The 21,608-nt window shown below is 45.1% G+C and overlaps 1 protein-coding gene across 4 annotated transcripts; it reads right to left on the reverse strand.

Moving 5' to 3' along the window:
* Positions 1-10,146: 10,146 nt before the first annotated feature.
* On the reverse strand, positions 10,147-20,641 carry Ccdc160 (coiled-coil domain containing 160). Of its 4 annotated transcripts, XM_050121673.1 has the most exons (3): positions 20,475-20,641; positions 19,942-19,992; positions 10,147-11,515 (listed from the first exon to the last, which is right to left on the reverse strand). In XM_050121673.1, the coding sequence occupies exon 3, from the start codon at positions 11,489-11,491 to the stop codon at positions 10,520-10,522; it is 972 nt and encodes a 323-aa protein (XP_049977630.1). In that variant the 5' UTR covers positions 11,492-11,515; positions 19,942-19,992; positions 20,475-20,641; the 3' UTR covers positions 10,147-10,519. The 4 variants fall into 4 exon arrangements, with proteins under 4 accessions (XP_049977630.1, XP_049977631.1, XP_049977629.1 ...); XM_050121674.1 differs by lacking the exon at positions 19,942-19,992; XM_050121672.1 differs by lacking the exons at positions 19,942-19,992; positions 20,475-20,641 and adding an exon at positions 18,214-18,962.
* Positions 20,642-21,608: the final 967 nt, after the last annotated feature.

Raw genomic sequence — 21,608 nt, forward strand, 5'->3', positions numbered from 1 at the left:
ACGAGAGGGGGCTGGTCAACAGTGTCCACGAGCTGGAGTACAGGGCTTGGGAAAACTATGATATCATACAGCCTAGACTTGTAACCGACACTACCGGTCTACACTGTCCCTCGTTCAGTTCATGCCTATTGCTTTGGGGGGCTTTGATATTAACTGTAAAAAGATGGCAGACTGCCAGGCGGTGGTGGCGCACACCTTTAATCCCAGCACTTGGGAAGCAGAGGCAGGCAGATCTATGAGTTTGAGGCCAGCCTGGTCTACAAGAGCTAGTTCCAGGACAGGCTCCAAAGCTACAGAGAAACCCTGTCTTGAAAAACCAAAAACAAACAAACAAAAAAGATGGCAAACCTTATTTTAGAGAAAGGTTGGATCAGTATGAAAGTAATAGTTAGGGGCTGGAGAGATGGTTCAATGATTAAGACTGCTCTTCCGGAGGATCCAGGTTCAATTCCCAGAGCCCACAAGGCAGCTCATAGCTGTCTATAATTCCAGTTCCAGGGGACCTGACACCCATAGCAAAACATCAATGCACATAAAAAATAACTAATTTTTTAAAAAGTACAAATTAAAAATGGACAGTGGTCACTGTCACCTTCCCTCCACGCCTGTATCTCAAGAAGGTCATCAAGTCCTCATTCAAGACTGCTCTTATCTTGGAAGCCACAAGGACCCAGAGAAGATTCTGAACAAATAAGGAAGCTGCATCCTCACTGGTTTATTTCCTATTGGATCATACCCTTTTGTCTCCTAATTGTATTTCCCCATGACTGTTCACACTTCATCCAACCTAGGCATAAAAATATGCAGGCTTCCTTGCATCTTGCCATCATTTCCGAAAGCTCCTGGGCCACATGAAACTTATATTAAACAAGCTTACATGCTTTGTCTTGTTAATATTTTTTTATTTGTTGCTGTTATTATAGGAGCTTTAGCCATGAAGCTAGCTATGAGCAAGCAAAGAGCTCTCTCTCCACACCATCCAGGACCACAGGGTCTGGTCTCCTGAGAGGATGCATCTTCACTAGGGATATACCAAAAGCCCTGCCTAAGTTCTAAGTGGTGCCACTGACAGAAGACCTTGAGGTCCTTGAACCTCAGGACCAGAAGAGGTGTCCCTGAGTAGGAATACTTTACCTTGATTATCAGGAATGCGTGGCTGCCGTCTTAGCAGTGGAACAGGGAGAAATATATGAAAATATGTGTGCCCCTTGAGCCTGACTTGGTACTCTTGGGCTCAGTGTGATCATAAGCTTGAGAAGGGCATAATGGTCAGATGGTTGACTCCCTTCACAATGAGGGTGGAGGTCAGGCCAGCTAGGAAGCTACGAAAGCCAGCAAAGGGTTGTGGCTACGGGCAAGAGTGTCCTAAAATAAATAATAGAAGAGGCAGGGGAAGTCTCAGCCGATTCTCTGAGATTAGTGCAAGAGTGAGGCCTGAGTTCCTACAGGAATCTCAGTCACCTGAGAGAGGGGCCTGAAGGGATCCAGAAGGAGCAGTGCAGAGGTGTTCACCAGCGTGTACTTCAAGAAAGGGCTAGCTGCAGCAGTGACAGTCAAGTCCACAGAGGAGGGATCCAGCCCTCAGGGACTTCAGGCTTTGCCTTGTCTGGAGCGAGCCCCTCAGTACCAGCTCACATCCTTCCAGAAGCATCCTGTATTTGGTGACTGAGTGAGGGAGCCGCATAAAGGCCCAAGCATCGCCACCAGTGCCCCTCTGCTAGCCATGTGCGAGTTTCCCATCTCTCTCTGCTCAGCCTTGCTTCCTCCCTCTTTCAGTCGTGATTGTTGATCCCTAATGAACATCTGGATCTCTAGAGCCACCTTAATGTCTCCTTACCCGTGGACCCAACTGGGAAGAATGCCGCGTAGCATGCTTCTCATAGTCTAGAACCTCTCTCCGGCTCAGGCCGATGAGCAGGAGCCCTCTTGCCAACAGCAGGTCATGTCTTTGAAATTAATTTGTTTTATATATGTAGGCATGTTTTGCCTGTATATACATGCATGCACCATATGCCTGTCTGGTGCCTTTAGAGGTCAAAAGAAGGCATTGGGCTTCCAGAAACTGCAGTTATGGGTGGTTGTGAGCCACTATGTGGGTGCTGGGGACTGAACCTGTGTACTCTGCAAGAGCAAAGCATGTTCTTAACCACTGAGCCGTCTCTACAGCCCCAGCAGTTTTTATTAAACATATCTTAATGTATACCCAAAGGGAATAGCCCATGTTTTGGGTGGAGTCCTTATGCTACATACAGATGTGTGTGTGTGTGTGTGTGTGTGTGTGCGCGCGCGTGCGCAGGCACACGCACGCACACAGTATTCATTACAACCACATAAAAGTATATCAAATATTTTGAAAAGTTGATTATCTCAGAACCAGAAATGCCCCTCAGGCTCTCTGCTGACATAACTCACATTTATAAATGTCAAAAGCAACTCTCCAGATTTTGTTCTACTTCAATATACGAAGGAGCAATGTTGCTTTTGTACAACCTCAAATAAATTTGTACTAAAAGAAAACATCTTGTGTTGTAATTGAAAACATTTAATAAAAGATCCTGAAGCTGGGCAGTGGTGGCGGCACACGCCTTTAATCCCGGCACTCAGGAGGCAGAGACAGGTGGATCTCTGTGAGTTCGAGGCCAGCCTGGTCTACAGTTTTGCATACTTGCTGTTCCTGCAGGTCTTTTCCCAGTAACCCTGTCATGTGACTCACGACAGCCTGCAAGTCCAGTTCCAGGGGATCCCAGGCCCTCCTCTTGCATCTTTGAGCACTGGTGTTCAGATGCATATACCCAAGCACATGCACACACATACACATAGCTGGAGGTAAAACAAATTGTGAAAACAGATGTAAACAATGAGCAGGAGATGATGCCTTTGCTGCCACTGACAAACATACCAGGGAGCCGAAGGAAGAGTAAGGGAAAAACAGGCAAACGCTCTGTGTAATTAAACATCCCGAGCAGCAGGGATCTTCACGACATTGTTGTGGGTTTTTTTTCCCTCAGAGCTAATTAGCTTCAGTGACAACACTTCAGAAGGAAAAGATTCCAAGAGAAGAAAGTAAATATTGTATGAAAATGACGAATAGTTTTGAATAGTGAAATATCAAGATCCCCAACACTACAACATAGACTCATCAGAGTCCTGGTTGCCTGGTTGGTTTTTCTTTTTTGTTTTTTTCTGCCAGTGCCGGCACGAAACTTACAGAGCTGTTGATTTGGCTTCATATTTCCGTTGTTTTTATGTTGATCGCCACAGAACAGGATGCTGTCTCCCTCATGGCGATCTACTTACTTATCACACACGTACATGCATTGAACGCTCATGCACGCATGCACACTCGCACACACTGCTCATCCCAGCCACTTATGAGGTGGAGAAGTCAAGTTGAGCTCAGGTTACAGTGTTAGCCAGTTTGTATTACAGTACAGCCAGTTTGTCTTTGAGAAAGTTCGACAACCATTAGGATAACTGAATTTGGCTCATTTAAAAGTACAATATGATCTAATTTGATAGAATAAGTATTGTAATTGAACATGACAGGCTGGGTTTGAATCCTAGGTCTACCACTTACTAGTTATGTGATATTGACTAAACTCCAGTTTCTTCATCTGAAACACACCTGGCAACCAGTGCATAACACACAAGGCCATGGCATGTATAAGGCCTTACGCGACACGTTATGTATGAACTTTTTTTTCTGAGGCGACATGAACAAATGCCTAGGCCCCAGGTAGAAGATCAACAACAGAAATAAACAAATGGTTCCACCCATGTGCATCTTGGTGAACCAATGTTTTTAGCCGAGGTTGCTTATGGTAGCATAGGTTGGGGGGGGCTACTTACAGAACAGGTGTGACTTATTGTGGCTATACCACTAAAGAAAATGTTTCTGTCTCACAGAAAGTATTAACTGTCTTTAAATCCTTGAAGAAAAATGAGGGCCTCATGAGCTCCTCCTCCGTTTCATGACAGAAAGTCAATGTTGTATGGGTCTTTTGCAGGTAATCACAGGTGCTCAGGGTTCTAAATCACAAAACCCATTTCAAGTCAGGGGAAGCTGTTCCTGTTCCATGGCACACGTAATAAAATTTTGCAACCAGGATCTGCCCATTTATTCAAAGGTAGTCAAAGGTTCTGGTGACATAAAGAGAATTTCTCAGGTTTTTTTTTTCACAGCTGTGGACCAGTTTTAATGTCAATGGGCATGGAATAAAGGCAAAGGAAATGCTTCAAAGATAGCTCAGAATACATCCTGAGAGAAACGGGTATAAAGCCAGGGTACTAAACTGACTATCCAACGAAAGCAGCTTGAGGAAGGAAGGGTTTATTTTGGCTCACCACTCAAGGGTAGGTACACTCTATCATGGCAGAGAAACCATGGTGTCAGGAGCAGGGAGCTGCTCACATAACAGTCACAGTCAGGAAGCAGAGGGAGAGGAATGCTGATGTCCAGCTAGCTTTGTCTGACTTCTTTAGTCCAGGACTCCAGCCCATGGAATGATGCCCCCTACATTTAGAGTGGATTCCTCACCTCAGTTAAACCAATATAGAAGTTCCCTCAGAGAATATGCTGAGAGAGAGAGAGAGAGAGAGAGAGAGAGAGAGAGAGAGAGAGAGAGAGAGACTCATCTGCTGGCTAATTCTAGATCTTGTCAAGTTGATAATATCAACTATGATATCCAGTCTCCCTGGAAGTGACAACCTGAGCCAGAGAAATAGAGGAATCATCAGAAGACCGAATGGAATTCGAGGTCTGCCTGTGTGAGAGAGTGGTGGGGGGAGATGGTGAGAGATAAGAGAGAGAGAGAAGGCTTGGGACGCTACCACAGCAGCTTCGACCTCCGAAGCAGGTAGCCAATCCGTTGACGCTCAGTGTGGGAATGAGGGTGCATGTCCAGTACATATCTAAAATATTCAAAGTACAAATGAGAAAAGAATGATTTATTCATTCTGTTCTGAATGCAGCTTATTAGTGGGTCCCCAGCTGCGCAGCTCCTTGTGCTAAAGGGAAACAGAAAATACTATACTAATCTCTCCTGTCTCTACGCCATTTTCTCCGACAGCTTTTTCACAGTGGAGAACCAAAGCAGAGCCGTCTCCTCTTGTCTGGTACTCTGCTTGCCACGGCTGGGGCCAACCTTCCGCAGCCTCCACTAGGGGCTGGGTACATTCTGACTCCAGAAGTTTCAGTTGCAGGAAGTATCCAGACAGGCTGTCTAGCAGTCATTGCTTTAGATTTCCCAAACATACAGCTAGACCACTGATACATATACCAGATGACGACTGGCGTACCCTCCAGAGAACACAGTCACAGGAAGCGTAAGGATAACAAGGAGGAGAAGACAGATGGGCCTAGCCAGTTTTCCACTGTCAGTTAAGATCAGAGTAACAACAAAGGGGACTTGTACTGATTCTTTGTGATCTCTGCTCATCCTTCCATCAAGACCACTGATCCTGTCTTATAAGATGAGGAACCCGAGTTGCCAGGTTCCTATGGTTTGCAAAATGGCTAAGGGAAGCCTGTACGTTCAGTCTGTGGTGCTTCTTTGGAGAGAGGCCCAACTGTGGCGTTTCTCTTTCATGCCTGTCTTTGAAGCCAGACTGCTGGCAACGGTGTTTGCTCACTATTACCACAGATGCTTCTTAGGCAGATTGTTTCCAGGAGAAAAAGAACTCCACCAAAGGTCCATTGGTACTGGCAGAGTTTATTTTCTGCTTTTGTCATAGGGAGCTCGGGGTTGATGGTCTGAGAACGTCATGCTTTGATCTGGTCAGAAAGGAGCAGGACTTGGAAGTCACAGTGGGTTTCCAGAAGAGGAACTTAAGTGGGACTTGAAAATCAAGCGGTGCACAGCATCCAAGACCTTTTAATTCACTGCTGGCAAGAGTCCTCTTTGAGGCAAATGAAGCCTGCACATTTACATTTTAGAAGTGGCTCTGCCTCCTGCCCCACGGGCAAGTCCTTTTGCCAGCTCCTTTCTGAACACTTTCCTAGCCTCGGGGCCAGAATTCATCGATCCTCCTCTAGGCTCTAACTGTACTCTAAGCTACTACAGCTCTTAGCGCTTGGTTTTAGCTCATCATGCAAATAAGGGCCCTGAGGTCAGAGAGACTTGTTGTATTAATAAATCCTTTGATTCCCATATCCCCAATCTAGCACATATTGTATAACACCATATCTGAAACCACACTGATTGGAAGATATACCACTATGTCAAAAATGACTTAGAAAAAATACCAACAACTCTAGTGTGACACACCGTTAATTTGAAGTTGTATCCTAAATCCAGGAAAGTCAAGGGTTTTTGAAAGCATGCCTTAGAATACATGAAGTTTGGGGGCTGCAGCAAAGGTTCAGCTTACCCAAGTACGAGGGCCTGAGTTTGGAGTCCCAGTGCCCAACGCAAAGCTAGGCATAACAGCTCATACTTGTAACCCAGCACTGAGAAGAACAGACAGGAGGAAGTCAAGGTCTAGGTCAGTCTAGTCAGCTGGTGAGCTCCAGGCTCAGTGGGAGACCCTGTCTCAAAAAACATTGGAGACCGATAGAAGGCAATTACTATTGACCTGTGGTCTCCACAGCATGCACACACATATGTACCCACCAACACACATACAACTAAAACATTTCTAAAATCAGTAAGGAGCTATAATAACAAAAGCTCAGTAAAATTTTATAGAACCAGAGTCCTCAGTGGAGCACATTCCAATAATGCTGACAACCCAGGTTTCCTGGGGGAAAGAATGAAGGACTTGGTGGTATTTGGTGGTTCCATTGTTGATTTCAAATTCTTCACACAACACACTAAAGTGATGAGTGATCTAGCATGCCACCCCCATTTTTAAAATACTCGTGTATTTCACTAGCAATTGGAAAAGTAAGATAGAAGAATTTGGAGCTGGAAGTCAACAAGGGCTACACACTGAGGCCCCGTCTTTTTTTCTTCTCTCTCTCTCTCTCTCTCTCTCTCTCTCTCTCTCTCTCTCTCTCTCTCTCTCTCTCTCTCTCTCTTTGCCTTTTGGTTTTTTGAGACAGGGTTTCTCTGTAGCTTTGGAGCCAGTCCTAGAACTAGCTTTTGAAGACCAGGCTTTGAAGACCAGGCTGGCCTCGAACTCACAAAGATCTGCCTGCCTCTGCCTCTTAATTGCTGGGATTAAAGGCATGTGCCACCACTGCCCAGCTGAGGCCCTGTCTTGAAAAAAATGGAAGGAAGGAAGGAAGGAAGGAAGGAAGGAAGGAAGGAAGGAAGGAAGGAAGGAAAAGAAATACATTCACAGTAAATGAAACACATTAACTCAGTGGTAGTGTGCTTGTCCTAGCCTAAACAAGACCTTGGGTTTGATTCCTAGCACCACATATACAAAACCAGAAGTCTATTGAATGCTGGAGCTTGGTGGTATAGCACAGTGTGACAGTTCGGCATGCTATCACTAAAGAATGAGTATCTTTGTAGGGCAAAGACAAATGAAGTTTTAAGGGTGTGTGGAAGATTAAATACATTCAAATAGGGCACAGGACTCCTAGTTTCCTTTTGCAGGTAGACCTTGGTGGGAAGCCAGAGTGACCGCTAAAGCCACAAAGCATCTTCTTTGCTTTGAAGCAGGCTACCAGTGCCTGCATTACCTTTATCAGAACCAAGTGAGAAAGCACCAACATTAATATCATCCAGCTGAATCCAATCTTCCCTGGCCAGGCAGCTTTGCCTAGCCTCTGGGTCAGCTTAGTTTGCTTACATTCATTCCCTTCCCTGGTCTTAATGAATAAATAAAAAGAAGAGAAAGGAGAAACAACCTCTTTTACTTGTTCCACAGATCTACCAGCACAATGTTTGGAAATGTTGAAATAACATAAAGAGCCTGCATACACTTCCTTGAGTGCGAAGTACAGGAGCCCCAAAATATTAGAGTTGATTGTCTGATTCCTCAGTAATTTCACCTCCTCACAGGTACAGTTGGTTACACTTTCGAATAAAAATTCAGTTGAAGTCACTACCTAAAACCTGAACGGAATGTTTCTTATAGGATGATTGGGTTGGCACTGGACCTCTATGCTGCAGTGATCCTTCTGTTCTTGCCTCTGCGTTGATGGAACTACAAGCCCATGCCACCATAGTCGGCCCCGAAGAGCATCTGCTCTCTCATTTTATATAAAACAGGGCTTTTAGATCTAGAAGGATTTAGTCAACGGGAAAGCAAATGGTAGAAATCAGAGTGTCCTGACTCCCAGTTGGGGCGTTTATCACCTTTCTAACTACATCCCACTCCCATAGTCTGTGATTACATTTGATTCATTTGGGCTTAAAAATGCCCCAATAAGGGGCTAGAGAGATGGCGCTGAGGTTAAAAGCACTGGCTGCTCTTCCAGAGGACCTGGGTTTGATCTCCAGTACCCACATGGTGACTCACAACGTCTGTAACCCAGTTTCAGGGGATTTAATGCCTTCTTCTGTCTTCCATAGGCACCAGGTACATATGTGGTGCACAGATATTTGTGCAAGCAAACCAGCCATACAAATAAAATTATTAAAATAATTAGAGATTCCTGCTGCGGGAGCTCCTTCCTCTCCTTCAGCCAATAGCCTTTAAGATATCAGCCCATTTGGGCGTGGTATCTCTGGCTTAAAAAAAGCTGTGGTAGCCCCTGGCGCTTCCTCTTGCTTCAGACTCTGCTTCTGACTACCAGACACTTTTCCGGTCATGCAGGGGGCTGTTGTCTAGGATGGTGATCTGTAAGTTTTTCCCTTTAAATAAATAACCATTTTATTAATCATAATTCCAAACTGGTGTGGGATTGTTTTGTGACTTACTCCTTTAGATTCCCTCATTTATATACAGCACATTGACAAAACACCATGGCTAGTGAAGTAACAGGTCTCAGAGAAGATCCTACAACCACTCCTTTACTAAACCAGTGTGACCCCAACTGCACTCTAAATGCTTGTACTTAGAGCCAGAGAAGTGCACTCCTCACCATCTGAACACAGAGTTAAGGAGCCCAGTCTCAACGGATACATCTAGAAAACTACTCCCGAACCCAAGGCTCAGGGCACGTTTTGCAAGAGGGGGCAGAAAGATTGTAAGAGCCAGAGCATTGGGGAGTTTTCTGTGAGACTGGGTCTCCTAGGAATGTTAGAATCTACACCCATAAAGTCTCACCAACATGATTGCTTAAACATGAGCCGAACAAGGACAACAGGAATAGACAAACCAAGATGGACTGGGGAAAGCTCAGGAGGCCTAGCTCTATACAAAGAACTATAGCAAACTAAGGATGCTCAGAGTGGGAGAAATGGTCTTCTTCTGGGAAGAGCAAACCAACTGGTTATCCAAGACCCAAAGCATTTGAAACATACACACAAGTACCATTAAACAGACTAAGCAGGGTATATTTAGGAATATGCCTGCAGGTGCATACGTACATATGTGCTTCTGGGTATGTCATAACAATGAAGAAAGAGGCCGTGAATTTGAGAGAAAACAAGACGGGCCCATGCGAGTGGGTTTAGAGGGAGAAAAAGAAATGATGGTATTATATTATAATCTCGAAAAATATCATGCAAGTTAGTGTCTGATTGCCAGAAATCTTGATGGCCAACACCCACCAGCACAAAGACTCAACTAGGCCATTATTTCCACGAAGGCCACAAGCAGCACAGTTTCACTCTTTGTAGATACAAAGCAATTGGCACTTTCTAGGCCCCTTACAGGGGTGGGTGATGACCTAAATCAAGCCAGCACACTAGAAGTTTGTCTAGATGGCATCTAACACCTTCCACAGCAGAACTAGCTCAGTGACAGAAGACAGGCAAGGAGCTTGGGGAATTCCCCCTGACTGAACTCAGGAAGAACTATGTAAACAAAGCGCCCCTTGCTGGCCAGCCTAAGAAAATGCAGGAGCCATGGCTGAGGCAGGCTCTGTTTAAGCAAATGTCAGAACAGGGACTCTAATCATCTTGTAGTCTATGGGAACTGTGTCCAAGTCCAAGGAAAAAGCACAGGGCAATCAGCAGGGGAGACTGTGTTCCCGAGATGTTTACATGGGCCTAATTAAGGTTAGACCCCAAAGAAAGCAGATGCCTTTTTTGTCCTGCTGAGTTTGACCAGGCAACTACAAAACTCACAGGCATGTTTTATGCTGATACGTGTAAACAAGATTTTATTATTCACACTGCTTACCACAGATGGGAGAACATTCATGTGCCAAGGACATGGCTAACAAGATCATACAATGAGGCTGATGACTTGGGTTCATCCATGATTTGGTAAATCCGTTTGGGTTTTTGTCCTTGTTTTGTTTTAGTAATATTATATAGGCACCCATATAAAATAGATTTCAGAAGTTTCCATTCGGATTCTCAAAACGAAAGAGAACACAGATGCTTCAAAGTTAACATGATTCACCGCAAAGACTGTAAGCTATCAAATACAGTTTAGCAGGACACAAAGACATAGTACGATAAACATGGATTTGGCTCAATGGCTTGCCCAGGGAAAGGCTTTTCCCCCCTTATGTTTAAAGATCATTCCCGGTAAAGTGGTCAGCAGTACGCGATGACCTTACCACAGAAGCCACGTGTCTTCCAAGCAACTCCAGGGCTCTGCTGTTCTTCGCTCGCAGGCTCTTCTCAGCTCTCAGCTCACTCTTGATGGCACCCAGCTCTACGTGGATCTTTTCCATTTCCAGCTCATAAAACAACTTCATCTCTTCCCTGAGGAGCGCTGTGCTGAGTTCAGTTTGACGCTTCAGTTTCCTGACAGAGTCTTTCAAGTTTCTGTTCTCTAGATTCAGCCTGTACATGACTTCTTTGGCTTGCTGGAGCTCTTCGGTTAAGTTTTTTACGTTTGTCGCTTTTTCAGTCAGGTCGTTTTTTAAAGCTTGCAGTTCACAGTCATTCTTTGAAGCAGCTGTCCCTGTTTCTTGAAAATTGACATATCTCCTCGAGGCTTCCTTTCGAGAATTCAAAAGTTCTTTTTCGGCATTTTCAAAATCCTCTTCGATCTCCCGGCATTTGAGGTTAAGTTCTCCCAGCTCTTCCTTCAGGAGGTACAGGCGGAGTTTGGGAGGCATTGTTTCGGTCCATTTCTTCTTGCTGACTTGTGCTGCCGCCGACAGTTCCTTCTCAATCCACGCAGAGGCGCTCTCCCTGCTGTGAGAACTTTCCTTGGTAGCACCGTCCAGATCGAGAAAGTCCCAGAAGACAGAATTTGCGTTTGCTGCATTCTTTGATGCGTTCATCCTTGTCTCTCTTAAATTGGGGTCTTGGTCTCTTTCCGCTATCTGGGAATAATAGTCCTTCCTCGTATATGTATTTCCTTCTTGAGCATTTCTACTGGGAAAGTTAGAAACTCTCCTCATCCTCCAGGATTTGTTTGAAGATGTTTCTTCGGAGAAAGACAGAGGAGGAGCAGCATCTTCTAAGACACCATGCTCATTTAAAAAAGGAGTCAACTTATTGTCTTTCCAGTGCTTTCGTCTAGCATCCATTTCGGTGGGCACCACTTTGATTTCCTGAAAAACAAAATTGAAAACCAATCCAAATTATCTCCATGGTTAGCCCAGTCAGAGAAAGAAGAAGGCTGGTTTACCTAAAGGCGCCTGGACATTTGACGGTCAGCTCGCCTCAAACTAATAGAGTGACTTGGATCTCGTTTGGAAATGAAAAGGGCTAACAGAGCTAAGGTCTGTGAACATCTGCACCTTGAAAATTCTTCCATCCCATGAAACAGAATCAGTAAATGAAATATTTCGTTATTCTTTGTAGACGATTCTGTGGTAAGGCAGCTGTGTGCCTGAAAACAGACTGCTTTACAATAATAAAGAGGTTATTTGGGGATTACTAGGCAAATATTGGTAAGACCCTTTCCTTCGATGTGCCTTCCTTGTGCCTCGTCCTCTCGGGCAGAACTACTGCTTGTTCCCTCCTTAAGTGATTGAAACTTCAAGGCTTGCTGCAACGTGATCTGCTTCTGGTCCAGTGGAGCAGGCCGACTTCCTCATGAGTTACTCTGCCAACTGCCCTTCTGCTTTGACCTATGAATTCCTGCTAGTCCAGTCTTAGACTTTGCCTTTAGGAAAGCCTGCCAAGCATATAGAATTCTCTGTTTGGAGAGCGATTTTATAACGAGCTGCCAGATCAACCATTGAAAATATTAATGCTATTAAAGGTGTTTTTCTTATGCAGTCTCTGAGTATATTTTTTAGGTGAAAACCTAGTGTACAAAATCACAACCGGCATCTAAATTTATAAACATTAAAGGGCAATTCCTGCTGGTGTGGTAGGGAACACACACTTTATAACCCTAGCATTCCCAGGAGGTACAGGCACAAGGACCAGGAGTTCAAGGCCAGTCTTGGCTACACATAGACTTTGAGATCAGCCTGATCTTCATGAGATCCTCGTCTCAAAAAACAAACAATGCACCCCCCAAAAGGCTAGTTAATCAGGGCTGGAGTGTAGCTCAGTGACAGAGTGTTTATTTAGTATGTAACAAATCTGGGGGTCCAATCCCAGAGCAGGGTGACAAACCCAGACAAGAAATTCAGGGTGGACATTCGCCAGAATCATGGTTTCCCTCTAGAAACATTCTTTTATTCTCTTATTCTCTTGGTCACAGTCCAACATCTACGATATGCCTGTCCTGGAATGGAATGATGGTCAGAAGCTTGGGCTCTCTCCTTTTTAGAAAGAGGAACACGAGTGCTTCAAACAGGCGACGACAAGCCTGAGGGAAGGGACTGATCCGAGAGGAAAGAGAGAAGGGTTAGCTTGTTTGCCACATCTTTCAAAAATCACAATTTTACCAGAGAATTTTGGGAAAAAAAATAAGCTTGCCATGGGGTAGAGAGACAGAGAGAGAGATGACTGACTACTGCCCGCCTGTTTTCACCTAATTCTGCCTGACAAGAGCGGTGGGATGTGTTGGGAAAGAGGCCAGCTGTGGCTAGTGAAGGAGAGGCCACTCACTTTATACCTGGACACGCAAGCAGGGAAACATCTAAGACAGAGGTCTGGGTATGGATAAAAGTTAATGTAGAAAAGTCTTCCTTAGGGGCTGGAGAGATGGCTCAGAGGTTAAGAGCATTGCCTGCTCTTCCAAAGGTCCTGAGTTCAATTCCCAGCAACCACATGGTGGCTCACAACCATCTGTAATGGGGTCTGGTGCCCTCTTCTGGCCTGCAGGCATACACACAGACAGAATATTGTATACATAATAAATAAATAAATATTTTAAAAAAAAAAGTCTTCCTTAATAATTTTAATGTTGCGGGGGCTGGAGAGATGACTCAGTACTGACTGCTCTTCCAGAGGACCCGGGGTTCAATTCCCAGCACCCACATGACAGCTCACAGCTGTTTCTACCTTCAGTTCCATGGGCTCTGACACCCTCACAGAGACTTATATGCAACCAAAAAAACAAAATCACATAGAATAAAAAATAAGTTTAACATTGCTTCTCAGATGCGCTCTCTCTCTCTCTCTCTCTCTCTCTCTCTCTCTCTCTCTCTCTCTCTTTCAGTTTACCCTATTTTTCTTCCCCATGCCTCTGTAGAATTTCCTGAGTGTCTAGATGGATTTATCTTTCAATGGATCGTAGAAATCCAGTATTCTATCCAAGGACCTGGAAGAGTTCATTGATTAAATAACTGTGCTCAGAGAAACTGAGTGACCTGAGCAAGGCCACGTAGCCTGTAGTCATAAAACTGAGATCCTGTCTCCCAGGTCAGTGGTTGTTCTGAAAACCCCTTTTCTTCCTCCTCTAGGTGTCATTCGGTAGGCTGAAAGAACAGACTCCATTGTCTGGAGAGCTTAGGTTAGCCTTTAAGGAGCCACAAGCGGAGAGAGAAAAGCTGGATGGGGGAGGGGAAGGGAGAAAGAAAGGTCTGAAAGGCTCCCCGGCATTCCTCTCCCCAGGCTTCTGCGGGCAGGGTCAAAGGGTCTCCTAGATGCTCCCTTTTCTCTTTCACTGGCAAGACAGCCTTTCAGGACTTGTTCCCACGTTTCCTTAGAGCTGAGGGCTGTCAGCAGCCCTGTCTTCAGGGCTGTTTGCTTTTACTGCAGAGCAAATGTGGCAGGAGGATTTTAAGCAAGGACAAGGAATATGCTTTAAAAATAATGACATCCCCCACCCCTCCCTGGCCTGGCAGCCATTTTGTTCCTAATCAACTCCACGAGGTAATTTGCCTCAGCAGTACGGGAAACCATTACTGAAAGTACAAGCATTCCAGCTGGGCAGCGTGCACGTTTGCTCCTGTGTCTACTCAACTATACATTGAACTTTGAAGGACCCAAGAGAAATGAAAAATTCAAAGAATCCAGTCAGAATGCAGATGGGGAAAAAAATGAAGTCACGACAAAAATAACATTTGAGGTCGTCTACAAAAATTATTCCCTGGAAGGCCTTCGGAAGACACTGCTGTATTATACAACTGTACCTACGTTTGCGTCTGATATGGATTAATAATGAGCTTCTGATAATTCTAGCTAGTGTCCCACCTGAAAATGCCTACCATTTATCCACTGGGGACTATTTCGTGTTGGCAAAGGAGTGGGGACATTTTTGTGCAGTAAGGGATGGCTTGCCTCAACTTTATATATATGTATTTTCGAAATGATTCGATTCGTTACTTAATGGCAGCTCTTCCTTGGAAAATGCATCTAGGGTATTGCCTGATTTCTTTCCCGAGCGCCTCTCCATATGTTAACCTCTGTACGGAAGATTTGTGTCAAAGATGTCTGAAGTGAACTAAGAGGTGGAGAAGCTTCTGGAGTAGTATCACTTGAAGTCGAGAATTCTACAAATAATATAAGCTGATGGTGGTGGCGCACGCCTTTCATCCCAGCCCTCGAGAGGCAGAGGCAGATGGATCGATGTGAGTTCAAAACCAGCCTGATCTACACAGTGAGTTCTAGAACAGCCAAGGCTGTTACACAGAGAAACCCTGTCTTGAAAAACAAACAAACAAAGCTACAAAAAAGAGTTTTCTAATTGCCGACAAAACAAACTGAGAGTGAATTAATAAACTAATGTGGGGCAACACAATATTAATGTTGAGGACAGAGCCGAGAGTGATTATTTATTAAGATGCTCATATTTATCATTGAACTGAAAATACGAGGGGGAAGTATTTCTACTTTTGTAAGGCTTCAGAAAATGATATGCTACTGTTTACTGGGAAAGAAGAAATCAATAAAACCACTTCTCTTTCATGTTCAAGGTCAGGCCCAGGGGAGGAATCTTCCATTAAGGTGCACAGGAAACTTAATTATTTGTTTTCTAAAATATTTGTATTTGAAATCATATGCTTTGGGAAAGTTCCTGACACAACCCCAATATGGTTTTTGTCCCTCGCTTGTGTTATCCCATTTACATTAGGAAATGGTTTCAAATTTTCAGAATTCTCTTTCTCTAAACATAGGTCTCTTTGTGATCGCAGCTGTTTGGCTTGGCATAGGTAGGTGGGGAGTTACTGGGAAGCAGTTTGGGAGGATGTCAGAGGCTTTCGCTCATCTCACAGAGGTCCCTCCTCAAGTTATGTAAACTTGGAGTGATGGTTGGTAAAGTTCACCCCCCCACACACACACCCATGCTGAGCAACTTCTGTCACTATTTGGCCCCTCAACTTCCCTCAACTGACTTTCTGGGCTGGAGAGATGGCTCCACAGTTAAGAGCACTGGCTGCTACTCTCTAGGACCTGGGTTCAATTCCCAACACCCACAAGGCAGCTCACAATTCCAGTCCCAGGGGATCCATCGTACTAGGTAGTATGCACGTGGTGCACATGTCTGTGCATGCAGACAAAATACCCATACATACAAAATGAATAAATCTTTTAAAAAAATGCCTCAGCTTTCAGTCATCCTTCGGGGATCATTAGGTGAAAACAAAGGACCCCTTTAGCCCAAAGAACACCCTCTCTTTAGTTTTGGTGGTTTCCACTCTTTCGACCCTCGGGAAAACTGCTCAGCCAAAATAGGAAAAGAAAATGTTACTCGGCTAGGCATGGTGGCACACATTTTTAATCTCAGCACACAGGAGGCAGGGGAAGGCGGATCTCTGTGAGTTCGAGGCCAACCTGCTCTACAGAGTGAGTTAAGGCCAGTCAGGGCTAAAGAGTGAGACTCTGTCTCAGGAAAAAAAAAAAAAAAGTAAGCATTGCAACATTTTTCTATTTTCATTGCTTCCAGGCAGGAAAGAGAGACAGTTCTGACCTAGTTCCTCTAGGATACCGTCTCGTTCCCCACCCTCTTTTACTAGTTGTAGGAAATCACTTAATAACAAAATGAAGATCCAAGTGAACTGCGTGCCGTCCAAGGGGATCTCTATGTTTTACTAGCTACTGAAAGCAGACAGCGAGGGGAAATCTTGAGAAAGGATTAAGTAGAGGTTGGGGCAGGAAGCGATGAGAAAAGCCTCCCTATCCTAGGGCTCATCTTTCTGAACTGCTGAAGGCTTGTCTGCGGGGAGCTGCAGAGTCTTATGGCATAGAACAGAGGTGATGAACCGACTTCACAGGTGGTTAATAGCAAATGGCCCACCTCAAGTACTGTGACCCCTGACACCAGGACTGTCCCAATCCCAGTAAGCCGGGCTCACTGCTAAATCTACATATGCACATTTCCTGGCGTTCCTAGAAGTTGTAAAGCTGGCTAGAGGACAGCCTGAGAATTTTCAAGCCAAACTATGAGGAAATTCATTTTTCCACTTTGTACCTGTCTGTCATGTTCCTTTAACATGGGCGAGCATTCAGACCCAGAGCCAACCGTCATGCTCACCCTGGTATCTGGTAACACTTGATTTTAACGGAATGTTTTTTTTTTTTTTGAGGAAAAGAAAATCCATAGTCTTCTTCCTAGCTTACAAAGTGTTTTAGATGGCATTTTAGGGCCAGGGTTTTAATTTTTGCCTTGAAGTTTGTGTTTGGCTTAGCTGAAGTCTTCGGGGCACTTTTCTTTTGAATGTTTATGAGGCCGGCTTGAAAGCGTCCTGACAGTGACTGATGATTAGGTTACAAAGTTGAAGGTTTCTGTTGGGCAAGACTCTGGGCTTCTCAACTCCCAGGATGAGATAACAGCCAGAACTGTACTTACCCTTCCTGAGGTCCAAGGTCTTAGACCGGATGTCACTGGTCTCCTCCAACTTGAGCTGGAAAAAACAGTCCATCCCACCCCACCCCCCTGAAGCGTAATCAGGAAATATAATTTCAAGAAGGTCCAAACCCGTGCTCATCTCTGAAGTGTGCTTTAAAGTCACACATTCTACACCTAGAATGTCCATGGGTCTATCCACAGTGTGGGACCAGACAGAAGCAATTTCTTTTTTTAAGTTTTCAATATATTTTCCCAACTCTTCTGCCACTATCCTCCTTCCTCAGGCAATACAAATGTCAGGAGGGACAAGGACCGCGGTGGCACTGTATTAGTGTTGACCACATGAGCCACAGTGGTGGTAGAGACAGCAGCCACAGTAGCAAAGGGCTGGAGCCTAGGCCTGGATTCCCTCCCTCGGAGCGCAGTTAATTTGTGAAGACACGACAAAGAGAAGTGATCTTGCTTTTTGCTTTCGTCTTTCAGGGCCCTATGGGTCAAGGGGTCACTTCCCTGGGCATGTCCTTTTCTATTGTTTGGCCAGTATGGTGAGAGAAACAAGGTGCCATTGAAAACTGGGTACTCTGTATGGTTATCAGCCCCAACTCTTTGTTATTAGTGTGAAATTATTCCTTCTTGAAGAAAAGATACGGAGTCACCTGAGTTCCCAAGGCTGAGACTTTATTACTATGGGAGTCACACTCTTGCGATCAAGCTGTTTCTTTGTATGCATAGTTTGGGGAATTTTTTTCTCTGTGAGTGGTTAACTGAAACTCCCGCCACCCTTGCTTCTACGGGGGAAAAAAAAGGTGACTAGGAAGGAGATGTTGCTAGAGCCCCCACTGCAGGTGACATTTTTCACCTCCCCAGTCCTGATCCTGTAGCTGGCGGCTGAATGGACAGGCTTGACCCCACTTCTCCTTCCACAATCCCTTTTCCCACGCCCTGTTTCTTTTTTTTTCCCCCCCCCAAACACTCGCTAGCTCCAGCCTGGGCTCTCAAGAGAGCAAAAAACCCTGCTGCTGGGACTTCCTTGATTTTCTGCCTTCTTGCTGGGCGAGTTGGGGGTTAAAGAGGGGCGCGCCAGGGGCGCCCGGGATGTCCCTTCCACAGACATACCTGGAAGTGCGGGTGCGGTCTGGAGAGCCCTGTCCACTCTTCCCCGAAACCGGCCACCACCGACAGGCGGCAGCCCCTTGTTCAGTGCTAGCCACTGCGACCTGGCCCAGGCTGGCCCGGGGCAGAGCCTCTGCAGTGCAGTTCCAGCGCGGGCCGCACTGTTGCCTAGCAACCAGGCGGATGGATTTAAAGGGACCCGGGCACTGAAGGGACCGGGCGGGCGCTGCAGGCTGAGTACTGCTAGACAAGGATGGGAGTCCAGGCCAAGCCAGAGCACTGAGCATGCCCGATAGGGCGGCCACGGTGGTGGCTTCAGCCAGGCAAGAAATAGGAAGGCAGGGAGAAGACACTAAGTAAGAATAGGAAGGGTCGAGAAAGTGTAAGGCAAACCCCATCCACCATAGGACTTTTAGAATGGGTCTGGGAGATGCTCAAGGCTAAGTGATCACTGACTGTGGAGGGATGGAGTAACTGTTGCATAGGGTTAATCCCTAGGTTTCATTTGCTAGTTGCATGATGCTATGTAGACTTTGCTTTGGAAGATCTAGGTTGGAGTTGGGGTTGCTAATAATGTGGGGGTTGCATCATATCCCCATCCCTATCCCCATGCACACCCTTGCAGGTCAGCACAATGGCATAGCCAGAAGTTCTACAATGGACCGATAACTAAGGAATATGGGGGCACCAGCAATTCTTCAGAAAGTTGGTCTTCTCTTGGACCCAAGAGGGAGAAAAGGAAATTATGACTTTGGAATCTCAAGTGAAAAGTGGTTGAAATGCATTTTTCAAAGGGACAAGCTAATTTAACAAGACCTAACAAGTGAGTGACTTGGGAACAATACTTAGAGCTGCCTTTCAAAATTTTAAACCTTGAGAACCAGCTCTAACCGGTGTTTGGAAGCTGCCACGGCTGCACTGGGGGGAGGGGCAGTTCTCAGGCTGCCTCTTCCTCCTTGAGAACCAGAGTCAACAAGAGAGAGAGGTGGGAGAAGGAAGTGGAGGTCTCCTGTTAATGTGTGTTTTATTGAAGACCCTGACAGAAGTGGCCTGTAGGATCCCACAAGCTTCCTGATACTAAATTTTCAAATTGCCCTGGTTTTATCACTGGTTTTCATTATCTCAAAAGGGCTCCACTTACTTTTGTGTGCTATGCTAACCATTACTAATATAAGAAAAAGTCTTTCTTGATTGCTCTGTGCTTTAACTTTCTCATTCGAGCAATGGGAGGAATTGTATCTCACTTGCAAGAGTGGACTGAAGAGTGAACAAATAATTTCCTTTTTAAGAAAGCCCTCTTTTAAAATATCTATCTATCTATCTATCTATCTATCTATCTATCTATCTATCTATCTATCTATTATGTATACAATATTCTGTCTGTGTGCATGCCTGCAGGCCAGAGGAGGGCGCCAGACCTCATTACAGATGGTTGTGAGCTGCCATGTGGTTGCTGGGAATTGAACTCAGGACCTTTGGAAGAGCAGGCAATGCTCTTAACCTCTGAGCCATCTCTCCAGCCCCCCTGAATGAATCATTTTCAAATCCCATGTAAGAGTGCAACTTTTTCATAATTCCATTACTACCCTGAAATCAAAATACAACTTTACCAGTGGAAAACAGGATGTGGAATCGTGATCACGCCAAACTTATTTCAGGTGGAGCTGCAAGTCTCTGAAAGCAATTTAACCTGACTGCTATATTCCTGGGAGAAAGAGCAACACAGATTACCTGGGTCTGCTGAAGGTCTGTTGGAAATGTGATATCCCACACCTTCGTGTTCTAGAAGTATCAAATGGCAAACAGTCAAAAACCACGAGGAGAGAAAATTTCAGTTTTCAGTACCACAACCGTCTTGGGTGAATATGAAAATCACAGACCCGTTTACTATCCTCTGCAACCTTCCCAGTGCTGAGACAAGAGGGCATTTATTTGATAATAATAGAATCACAAACCATTCAGTGGAGCCTGATCTTCTCATTTTACCAAGTAGGACACAGCAAAGCAGGTATTTTTGATTAGCCTATTAACCAACTCTAGTTTCAACAGTCCCAAACCTGAGATACTCCCAGCAATGAATAATATGTTCTCTTATAGGCCTATAATGCATATACGTAAGTATCTAGACATTAATACAGGCAATGACAATAATAAATAACATTAGTTATAGCCCACATTTCATATCTCAGCATAGTTTGTTGGGCTGTACCTTCGCGGTGAATCTAGAATCTGTTTCTTACTGCTGTGTCTCCATCATTACTCACCCGGATCCTGGCCCTGGTCACTTCTTGACTGGCCTTCTGCAGTCACGGAACTGCTCGCTTGCGTGTTCCCTGCGTCTATTTCTCAGAGTTGCTGTAACAAACCGCGAGGCTTAAAACAATAAACACTTCTTTTACTGTCCTCAATGCACAAAAGAACAAAGCTAAGGTCGTGCAGGCCTGGTTCTTTCCCAAGGCTCCGAGGGAGGATCTGTTTCTTCTTGGTCCTGGCTGTTATCAGCAATCCTTGGCCTTCCTTGGCTTCTGGATACATCATCCCAATCTGCCTGTTTTCACAGTGTGTTCCCGGTGCATATCTGTTTGGCCTTCACTTGGCTGTCTCTTCTCTGAGGATGTCTGCATCCTAATTTCTCTCCTCTTACAAGACCATTTGGTAGATGAGAGGCCATGCTATCACAGAAAGACCTTTTTTCTTCTTTTGGTTTCTCAAGGCAGGGTTTCTCTGTAGCTTTGGACCCTGTTCTGGAACTCACTCTGTAGACCAGGCTGACCTTCAACTCACAGAGATCCACCTGCCTCTGCCTCCTGCGTGCTGGGATTAAAGGCCTGAGCCACCTCCACCAGGTGTGGAGGATACCATCTTAACATCTCAGTGTTAGAAAAGATCCAGTTCCTAAATCAGGTCACATTTACCAATATCAAGGGCAAGCCTTTGAACATAGCTTTTAGGAGAACACAGTTTGTCTCAGTGTGCCTGCCTATTGCCTGTTTACATCCAGACCTTCCTACCTTCATTCGTAGTTGATCCTCGTCTCCCCCTCCTCCCCCTTTCACCTTGCTGTCTCCTCCAGCAGAGTGGCCGTCTTGTTTGGAAAACACCCACATCCCTCTCTGCCATTAGGAACTTCGCTCGACTGCTTGCTTTTTGATGGAGGTGGGTCTTGTATCTTATCTGTTGCTTTCATTGGCTAATAATAAAGAAACTGCCTCGGCCCTCATAGGACAGAAAATTAGGTAGGTGGAGTAAACAGGAGAGAATGCTGGGAAAAAGAAGCTGAGTGAGTGAGTCGCCATAATGCTCCCACTCCAGACAGACGCAGGTTAAGATCCTCTCTGGTAAGCCAGCTCATGGGCTACACAGAATATTAGAAATGGGTTAGAACAATATGTAAGAGC

This window comes from Alexandromys fortis, unplaced genomic scaffold, assembly GCF_014885135.2.
Source record: "Alexandromys fortis isolate MF-2015 unplaced genomic scaffold, M_Fortis_MF-2015_v1.1 scaffold_194, whole genome shotgun sequence".
NCBI lineage: Eukaryota > Metazoa > Chordata > Mammalia > Rodentia > Cricetidae > Alexandromys > Alexandromys fortis.